This window comes from Salmo trutta, chromosome 17 (genome assembly GCF_901001165.1).
Source record: "Salmo trutta chromosome 17, fSalTru1.1, whole genome shotgun sequence".
Lineage (NCBI taxonomy): Eukaryota > Metazoa > Chordata > Actinopteri > Salmoniformes > Salmonidae > Salmo > Salmo trutta.
The window spans coordinates 9,537,149-9,548,110 of record NC_042973.1 but is presented as its reverse complement, the minus strand read 5'-3'; the positions used below and the strand labels follow the sequence as shown (position 1 = coordinate 9,548,110).

General features: G+C 41.5%; 1 protein-coding gene across 2 annotated transcripts in view; it reads left to right on the top strand.

Moving 5' to 3' along the window:
- The first annotated feature begins 847 nt into the window (after positions 1 to 847).
- LOC115151538 (lysine-specific demethylase 4B) overlaps positions 848 to 10,962 on the top strand; it is an 85,049-nt gene continuing 74,934 nt past the window's right edge. For both annotated transcript variants that reach the window (XM_029695562.1, XM_029695561.1), the window contains exons 1-4: positions 848 to 1,045; positions 7,203 to 7,564; positions 7,754 to 7,929; positions 8,297 to 8,411. In XM_029695562.1, coding sequence (XP_029551422.1) covers positions 7,217 to 7,564; positions 7,754 to 7,929; positions 8,297 to 8,411 — 639 coding nt within the window. In that variant the 5' untranslated portion in view covers positions 848 to 1,045; positions 7,203 to 7,216. The remainder of the gene's footprint in view (positions 1,046 to 7,202; positions 7,565 to 7,753; positions 7,930 to 8,296; positions 8,412 to 10,962) is intronic.

Below are 10,962 nucleotides of genomic sequence, written 5' to 3'. Positions count from 1 at the left end.
TGTTCTCTCTGCTACTGCACGGCAAGCGGTACCGGAGCGCCAAGTCTAGGTCCATGAGGCTTCTAAACGGCTTGTACCCCCCCAAGCCATATAACTCCTGAACGTTTAATCAAACGGCTACCCAGACTATTTGCACTGCCCCCCTCTTTTACACGGCTGCTACTCTTATCTATGCATAGTTACTTTAACTCGTAAGTAAGCATTAAACTGTACGGTCTCCACCTGCTGTATTCGGTGCATGTGACTAATAATTTGATTTGAAATCATAGCTAATATACTATCCATGTTACATTTTTGGGGGGGCACGCATTGCCTGAAATCCATGTTATTGGTTTTGGTTGTAAGAACATTTACACGTATTTCTTTGCAAAGGATACTGCATTGTTTAGGAACATGTCTACGTTTGGATCAACAGTACATTCCTAAAATAAACAGTTACAAGGATTTCTGTAGTACAAGTTCCCATTTTGTTACCATTTTGGTGGTTTCCACTAGTTACCACAGCCACAAAGTCAAAATGCTGTAGTGAAAATATGAAAACAATTTGCTTGTTGGTTTTCTAATTTAAGTGTTAGACATACGGTTAGCATTGTGTTTAGGGTCAAGATTAGGTTTAAAATCAGATATTACGAAAATAAATTGTAGAAAGAGGCGGGGTTTAAGACTTTGTGGCTGTGGTAACTAGTGACGACCCATCTTGGTACAATTTTCGTTTTGTGATATCGTAAAATGACGCTTCCTGGAGGTTAACCCTTTTCACAACCGGAAAATGTGCTGCCCAGTTTGTTCTGCCTGATTGGTTCATATAGCAATCTATCAACGAGGTCATCCAAACAAATCCACAGAACGTATCCAGTGAATGCCTACAAACCTAATCTGGCCAATCACTGAGCTGAAACCCGTGAAGGAGGGCGTGAGGCCTAGCTCTCCTGTGTGCAACCAGCTAGCTAAAGCTCTAAAAGATAATCGATCGTGTGTGGATTTTATAAAACGAGAAACATCGATTGAGAAAAATAAAGAAAAGGAACATATTTTGCTGCAGGAGGTAATGTTGAATGATTTGCTTATTTTTTTGGGGCTCAAGTGCACCTAGATACACGTTATTTCCGATGTGATCTAAACAGTTGTAGCTAGCTAGTTAGCCAGCGAAGGTGCCTGTTTTGTTGACTTGTATGGAATGGGGGAAGGCAGCCTGTGAGCGGAGTACTGGCTGTCAAAATTCGAATTAACTCCCAAAACGGCCATTCTCGACAGTTTACGAACAGTTGAAATTGGTGTTTGCTTACAACAACTATTACTAACTAGCTACGTGCTTTGCTAGGGCGAGCCATAACATTTCGTGATGTTCCTAGGCGCGACCTAACTAACTTAGCTAGTTTTAATTGCATACATCGGACACCCATATAGCTAGCATGCAGTGCTGACATAAGTGACACTAACGTTACACAATCGTTTTTTGTTCGATCCATAGTATGCACTATTTTCCTAGCTAAGTAACGACTTAATTCTGACTATCGAGTTTGCTTGCTAGCTGCCTGTGTCACGACGGTCAGCGTACGCGAACTATTACTGTATGTACTGTAACTAGTTTAGCTGCGAAACACTTCGTTACCCAAGTTACTTTTTCGTAGCAGGGTTGGGAAATTTACGCAGCAGGTTAGGATACTGAGGTTAAGGTTGGGGAAATGGTTAGTGAAAATGCTGTCCTAACCTGCTCCAAAAATCACTTTGGGCTTGCTAACATTACCTTGAAATACTTGCTAGCTAACGTATGCTACAAATAACTTAAGCGTTATTCCTGAGTTTACAGTTTAGTAATTTAGCAGACACCCTTATCCAGAGTGATTTACAGTAGTGAGTGCATACATTTTCCTATTTGTTGGTACTGGTCCCCAGTGGGAATCGAACCCACAACCCTGGCGTTACAAGTGCCATGCTCTACCAACTGAGCCACACGGTAAAATGCATGGTGAATAGCTAGTGGGATAAATTTGCCAGTTGTATCAGTGTACTAATACAATTGCTAGTTTCAGTTTGTGTAGCTAGTTGGCCAGATATTGGCTAAGTTTCCCCGTCTTTGTTTTTGACAAAGCCAGCTGTATACTGTCTACGTGCGTCCTGCCATAGTTTCATGCATCACTCAGAAGTGTATAAAAGAGTGAATTTAAGAACACACGTGTTACTCTTCATTGTTTCACCTCTCCAAGTGTCTTAAGTAAAATAAGTTAAGAATGAAATGCTAAAATGTAGGTAATAGAATCTGTGTGTGAATAACTGACAGGATAGTGTTTTTGATATTGTTTTTTAAATGTTTTTCTAATAACGTTAGGTATTATATTAGTACCAGTCACAAGTTTGGACACTTACTCATTCCAGGGTTTTTACTGTTGTCTACATTGTAAAATAGTGAAGACATCAAAACTATGAAATAGCACATGGAATAAAATGTAAATATTTTAGATTCTTCAAAGTAGCCACCCTTTGCCAGCTTTGCATTCTCTGAACCAGCTTCACGAGGTAGTCACCTGGAATGCATTTCAATTAACAGATGTTCCTTGTTAAAAGTACATTTGTGGAATTTCTTTCCTTAATGCATTTGAGCCAATCAGTTGTGTTGTGACAAGGTAAGGGTGGTATACAGAAGATAACCCTATTGGGTAAAAGACCAAGTCCATATTATGGCAAGAACAGCTCAAATAAGCACAGAGAAACAACAGTCCATCATTACTTTAAGACATGAAGGTCAGTCAATCTGGAAAATTAAGAACTTTGAAAGTTTCTTCAAGTGCAGTTGCAAAAACCATCAAGCACTATGATGAAACTGGCTCTCATGAGGACCACCACAGGAAAGGAAGACCCAGAGTTACCTCTGCTGCAAAGGATAAGTTCATTAGTTACCAGCTTCAGAAATTGTACAGTTAAATTGCAGTCCATATAAATGCTTCAGAGTTCAAGTAACAGACACCGCAACATCAACTGTTCAGAGTAGACTGCGTGAAGCAGGCCTTCAGGGTCAAATTTCTGCAAAGAAACCACTACTAAAGGACATAAGAAGAAGAGACTTGCTTGGGCCAAGAAACGCAAGCAATGGACATTAGACCGGTAGAAATCTGTCCTTTTGGTCTGAGATTTTTGGTTCCAACCGCCGTGTCTTTGAGACGCAAGAGTAGGTGAACGGATGCTCTCTGCATATGGAGTCACCACCGTGAAGCATGGAGGAGGTGGTGTGATGTGGGGATACTTTGCTGGTGACATTGTTGCCGACTTATTTAGAATTCAAAGCACAGTTAACCAGCATGACTACCACAGCATTCTGCAGCAATAACCCATCTGGTTTGCGCTTAGTGGGACCATCATTTGTTTTTCAACAGGACAATGACCCAACACACCTCCAGGCTGTGTAATGGCTATTTGACCAAGGAGAGATGTAGTGCTGCATCAGATGACCTGGCCTCCACAATCACCCGACCTCAACCCAATTGAGATGGTTTGGGATGAGTTGGACCGCAGCGTGAAGGAAAAGCAGCCAACAAGTGCTCATTATATGTGAGAACTCCTTCAAGACTGTTGGAGAAGTTTTCCAGGTGAAGCTGGTTGAGAGAATGCCAGGAGTGTGATAAGCTGTCAAAGGCAAAGTGGGGCTATTTTGAAGAATCTAAAATCCCAAATATATTTTGATTTGTTTAACACTTTTTGTTGGCTACTACATGATTCCATAGTTTGATATCTTAACTATTATTCTACAATGTAGAAAATAGTAAAAATAAAGGAAAACCCTTGAATGAGTAGGTGTCCAAACTTGACTGGTACTGTATATCTACAGTAAGAGATCCTGTTGCCAGTTTGAGTCTGTTTAATAGCCTACTGATTAGGGCCCGGCCGGAACCAGAATTTGTCATACCGTCCTTCTCTCATCTCTGGATTTACTTATTACAGGTTTATTACACAAGGTTCGCAAAAACAACAAGCCCATTGGGTGTCTACCAGAATGCTAACAAAATTAGCATACGTAATATCGAATTTCCACGGAGGCTGCTAGCTAAAAATGCTAATGAGCGTAAACGAAAAATTAAGGTAGCCAATCCAACTCGTAAAGTTATACATGTATAGGAAGGAACTACCGAAATGTCATTTTTTGTGAATTTTGACATTTTACAAGCGAATGTGAACGAGAGACATTGTGCAAATGAACAAAGTTTTGCCGCATGCTTGTCTGAAGGAAGAACTGTACAGTCTCTGAAGCAGCATGTGTACACGCTGTGCCTGTGTGGAGTCGCTAGGGCAACGGGCCTGCCTGCTCTGCTAGAAGAGAGGAAATCAAGCAGTGGCAGATGTACAGAACTCATCCAACGGGCATTCATTTCTCAAACACCTCAGAAAGCGAACACTATATGATACCCGTCACATTATTTCAGTCAGTTGCTTAGATAACTATCAAGTTAAACTTAAGGGTCGCATTAATGCAGAAATACTAGTTTTTCCAATCATTAAAAAAAGTATAAAATGCATAATAACTTGCCGCGTTTAGAAGCGCAGCTCTACGATGCTTGTAATTTCTGCTCGTCAGACTAATTTCATGCTTCAGTTGCATTTCTCCACTCGGATGCAAATTCACAAACAGGCATTCTATCAGCAGACAGCGCTCTGACTGAAGTGTAGCTACTTTTCTCTTGTACTTTTCTTGGTGTAGCCAGCCTACTTTTCTCTGGTAAAATTAAAGATAACATTTTTAACAAAATAACTTTAGGAAATGTAGCTGGCTACATTCTTTCTATGATAAACATGAAAAATATGATGGCCATGCAAAAACATTGTAAGCTTATTTACTCATGTGGCTACCAACCATATAGCGTTGCACTTCTGTTATCTGATGACAATTAAGCTATGTTCTGCCTATTGTTTTGCACTAATGTATTTTATATGAAGGGGAAGTATAGTTGCACGTCCCTGAATGAATTTTATTGAAGCAAAAAAACAGTTGACTTTCAATATAAAACGCGACCCGTGTCAATACACAGCTGGACTCTGCTCCGGCTGTGTCCCTTTGTGCTATTAGCAAACAAACACGTGACTGGCTCAACCGTTCTGGAGAACTTCGGTAAGCTTCATAATGTAAAATAATGGGACAAGTGAAAATGAAGAACGCGGTCCGTTTTATGTCCTAATGTGTTGCACAAGTTTACTGCATGTATTCATACTGAACAAAAATATAAACGCAACAATTTCAAAGATTTTACTGACTTTTAGTAAAAAGCAAATCCAGTCATTTGCAAAAAAAATAATTAGGCCCTATTCTATGTATTTGACTTGCCTGGGAATACAGATATGCATCTGTTTGTCACAGACAGCTTTTGCCTCATGCGGCGTTACGTCCCCTTTGCATTGTTAGTTGATCAGTCAGTTGATTGTGGCCTGTGGAATGTTGTCCCACTCCTCTTCAATGGCTGTGCGAAGTTGCTGGAGATTGGCAGGAACTGGAATATGCTGGTGTATATGTTGATAGAAAAGATCCCGAACATGCTCAAAGGGTGACATGTCTGGTTAGTATGCGGGCCATTGAAGAACTGGTACATCTGTCTTCCAGGAATAGTGTACAGATCCTTGCGACATGGGGCTGTGCATTATCATGCTGAAACATGAGGTGATGTGGGCGGATGAATGGCACGACAATGGGCCTCAGGATCTTGTCACGGTATCTCTGTGCAATCAAATTGCCATAGATAAAATGCAACTGTGTTCATTGTCTGTAGTTTATGCCTGCGTATACCATAATCCCAACACCAACATCGGGCACAACGTTGACATCTGCAAACTGCTTGCCCACACAACGCCATACACGTGGTCTGCGGTTGTAAGGCCTGTTGGATGTACTGCCAAATTCACTAAACATGGTAAATAAATAAAATTCTCATTCTCTGGCAACAGCTCTGGTGGACATTCCTGCAGTCAGTATGCCAATTGCACACTACCTCAACTTGAGACAACTTATTGTGTAACAGAACTACACATTTTAGAGTGGCCTTTTATTGTCCCCAGAACAAGGCACACCTGTGTAATGATCATGCTGTTTAATCAGCATCTTGATATGCCACACCTGTCAGGTTGTTGGCAAATGCTCACTAACAGGGATGTAAACAAATTTGTGCACAGAATTTGAAAGAAATATGATTTTTGTGTGTATGGAACATTTCTGCCATCATTTTATTTCAGTTCATGTAACATGGGACCAACACTTTACATTATATATTTTTTATATATATTTTTCCAGTATAGTTGATTTTATTTAAACACATAGCGTCTGTCAATATATGGCAAAATACAAGTTTAAAAATGTAGACCAATCGTTTCGTCGAAAGAACAGATTGCTCTCGGTCGATATATATATATATATATATATTTATTATTTATTTTTTTGTCGGGGACAGCCCTAGTTATGAGCCCGTTAAACAGCCACCATTCCATTAATAATGCAACATGTTTAGTGACAAATGCCAGTAGAGTTGAAAATGCGATGAAAATCCTTTTTTTATTTGTTCCATGTCATCACACACAAACTTTTATCAGCAACAAGTCAAATGATGGAAATGCATCTCTGGTTGGAAAATGTTTTTTTTAAATTTTTTATTATTTTATTTATGCAGCTTTTAGAATATTCACATGAAAATCTGTCGCCAAGGACACACTGATTGTTATTTTCTACATAGAAGATCATACAAAATGATTGCCTGAACGTCTCAATACCTTTCTGATGCATTTCAAAAACCATACTTCCTTCAGTTTGAAATGCTGTCAAAGTACTGTCAGACTGATTTGTAATAAACTAAAACGAGAACATTTGCCATTTGGGAACCCCTGCCCTAGTCACTGTTACCTAGGGTGGGGGTTTCGAGACTAGATGTAAATGAGCCCGTCAAATGCCTTATTGGGCTCCCGAGTGGCGCAGCGGTCTAAGGCATGGCATCTCAGTGCAAGAGGCGTCACTACAGTCCCTGGTTAGAATCCAGGCTGTATCCCATCCGGCCGTGATTGGGAGTCCCATAGGGCGGCGCACAATTGGCCCAGCGTCGTCGGGGTAGGCCGTCCATTGTAAATAAAAATGTGTTCTTAACTGACTTGCCTAGTTAAATAAAGGTAAAAAATTAAATAAAAATGGATTGCTTTTTTTTATTGTATTCAAGGTTGTCATTCCTTTCTATTTCCAGTTCTACCTGCCTCTATGTCGCTGGAAGCGCCCCCAGATCCGCCTGCCACCATGTCGCTGGAAGCACCAGACATGGGCCAAGATCCAGCACCAGACATATCCCCAGAACTAGCTGCAGATTCAGCCCCAGAATTAGCCCCAGAGCTAACACCAGATACAACCCCAGAGCTAACACCAGATACAACCCCAGAGCTAACACCAGATACAGCCCCAGAATTAGCTGCAGATTCAGCTCCAGTCCCAGTAATGAATCCAGGTTGTAAGATCATGACCTTCCGGCCCACCATGGAGGAATTTAAGGACTTTGCCAAATACATTGCCTACATGGAGACTCAAGGAGCACACCGTGCAGGCCTGGCGAAGGTACACACACATCAGGACAGTTTAGTTTAAATTGCCTAACACTAATAATTCAGCCATGTATTGTTATTGCCTCTCCATCTCACTTGGCCACGTTTGTCTATTTTTTTTTTCCCCTTTCACTTTCACTCTCGCCCCCTCACATCCTCACTCACTTACTTTCATGTTCCCTCCCTCCTGCCCTTCTTGCAGGTGATTCCCCCTAAGGGCTGGAAGCCACGGAAGTCATACGACGTCATTGAGGAGATGACGATCCCTGCTCCCATCATGCAGGTGGTGACGGGCCAGTCAGGCCTCTTTACCCAGTACAACATCCAGAAGAAGTCCATGACCGTGGGGGAGTACCGCCAACTGGCCAACAGCAGAAAGTAGGGCCTCACATCACCTAGCTACCAAACATTCTAAACCCATTGAGACCCATTCAGAATAATGCAGAAGCTACATTACTCTTATGATTAGAGACAGGTATTTTTTCACAGTGAAAAACAGTTTTTTAAAAATATATTTTTTTTTATACAAATGTTTTCTTTCCCAATCACAGCAATTTAGGTTACCACAGTTATGAAGAGTTGATACCATTACAAATGATACACAGTACGAATGTGAACCTTTTGGATTTATCACTTTTCCATTGATATTATTGGGTTGCCTTTGTTATCGGCTGTTTCACTGCCTTTCCCATTTAGTATCTGTCTGGTGAACTATAGACCTCTCTACTCTCCCCTCCACTCCCAGGTACTGTACCCCCCGACACAAGGACTTTGACGACCTGGAGAGGAAGTACTGGAAGAACCTCACCTTTGTGTCTCCAATCTACGGGGCTGACGTCAGCGGCTCCATCTATGACTCCGTAAGTCAGCCCAGGAACAAGCCTTGCTTATTACACATGCAGACCTGCGAACATGCATGCATTTTGAGTAGCAAATACGCAATGGCCATGTACGCAGGTACGAGATCCAAGTTAAATGTACGCAGAAATGAAAATGGGCTGATATATATATTTTTAATAAAAAATAAATTCGCTGAGTAAATCTAATATCCCGATTCTCGAGCTGCAACACACAGACATGTACAGAGTTTGTATCAACGGACATGGTGATTAATATATAATTATTGGACTAGCTACCCCGTGTCTGCTCCTCCTGTTTGTTGTGATGCTGAGTTTGCCCACTGTCAGCTGTACGTCAACACATGGACAAATCCCTTTTCGACCCAGTGTGTTGTGGAAAGGTAAACACTAATTGTTAATGTTAGGGAACATAAGATTAACGTTCAGTGGGCTCTAAAATGCCAGCAGTTCACTCGCATTTGCTAGTGAAAGAAATGAAATGCAAATATGAAAAATAACTGGTCGTATTTGTGCGAGTGTGATATACATTTAATTTCGCATCCATTAGTTGTATTTTCCACGTAACATTACGAGGATCACACAACCTGATAGACTGTAACTGTAATTATTATCCACGTCACAAAAAGCATTACAAAAGTATAATCCAAAATAAATATGAATGTCTTGGCATTAAATGGGGTCGGGAGTTTAGAAGAAAGCCAATATGAAGAATGAATGAGTGTCTGGTGTTAGCTATAGAGGCAATGCTTCTAAATGCCTTTGCACCAATTCTATTATTGCGATCAGACTCAAAAAGGGGGGGGGGGGCACGCGTCTGGTACTCTTAAAAAGTTGTACAGGGTTGGCAGGTCTGCACATGGATTGTGAACATTGGTAACAACGTGTTTCTTAAGGGACAAGTTCAAATAGTGCTTACCTCCCTGATACTGTTTTCTTCTGTTTCGCGCCTTCTGAACACGACCCTGGCTTCGCTATACAGTGCATTCAGAAAGTATTCAGACCCCTTAACTTTTTCCACGTTTTGTTACGTTAGTCTTATTATAAATTGGATGAAATAGTTTCCCCCCCCCACTCATCAATCTATACACACTACCCCATAATGACAAAGCAAAAATGTTATATTTTTTTTTTTTAATGTTTGCAAGTAATTTCAGACCCTTTTTACTCAGTACTTTGTTGAAGCAGCTTTGGCAGCGATTAGAGCCTTGAGTCTTTTTGGGTATGACGCTACAAACTTGTCACACCTGTATTTGGGGAGTTTCTCCAACCTTTCTGCTTGGATGGGGAGCGTCGCTGCACAGCTATTTTCAGGTCTCTCCAGAGATATTCGATCAGGTTCAAGTCCGGGTTCTGGCTGGGCCACTCAACTACATTCAAAGACTTGTCCCAAAGCCACTCCTGCGATGTCTTGACTGTGTGCTTAGGGTCGTTGTCCTGTTGGAAGGTGAACCTTCGCCCCAGTCTGAAGTCCTGAGCACTCTTGAACAGGTTTTCATCAAGGATTTTATTTAAAACATTTTATTTAACTAGGCAAGTCAGTTAAGAACACATTTTTATTTTCAATGGCGGCCTAGGAACAGGGGGTTAACTGCCTTGTTCAGGGGCAGAACGACAGATTTGTACCTTGTCAGCTCGGGGATTCGATCTTGCAACCTTCGGTTACTAGTCCAACGCTCTAACCACTAGGCTACCCTGCCGGATCTCTCAGTACTTTGCTCCGTTCATCTTTCCCTCGATCCTGACTAGTCTCCCTGTCCCTGCCACTGAAAAACATCCCCACAGCATGCATGATGCTGCCACCCCCATGCTTCACCATTGGGATGGTGCCAGGTTTCCTTCAGATGTGACACTTGGCATTCAGGCCAAGAAGTTCAATCTTGGTTTCATCAGACCAGATAATCTTGTTTCTTTAGGTGCCTTTTGGCAAACTCTAAGCACGCTGTCATGTGCTTTTTACTGAGTAGTGTCTTCCACTCTTCTATAAAGTCTTGCTTGTTGGAATTCTGCAGAGATGGTTGTCTTTCTGGAAGGTTCTTCGATCTCCACAGAGAAGCTCTGTCAGAGTGACCATCGGGTTCTTGGTCACCTCCCTGACCCAGGCCTATCTCCCCCGATTGCTCAGTTTGGCCGGGCGTCCAGCTCTAGGAAGAGTCTTGGTGGTTTCAAACTTCTTACATTTAAGAATGATTGAGGCCACTGTTCTTGTGGACCTTCAATGCTGCAGAAATGTTTTGGTACCCTCCCCTGATCTGTGCCTCGACACAATCCTGTCTCAGAGCTCTATGGACAATTCCTTCGACTTGATGGCTTGGTTTTTGCTCTGACATGCACTGTCAACGGTGGGACCTTTTATATAGACAGGTGTGTGCCTTTCAAAATCATTTCCAATGAATTGAATTTACCACAAGTGTACTCCAATGAAGTTGTAGAAACATCTCCAGGACGATCAATGGAAACAGGATGCTGAGCTCAATTTCGAGTCTCTTAGCAAATGGTCTCAGTACGTATGTATAGAAGGAAGATATTTCAGTTTTTTATATTTACTAAATTA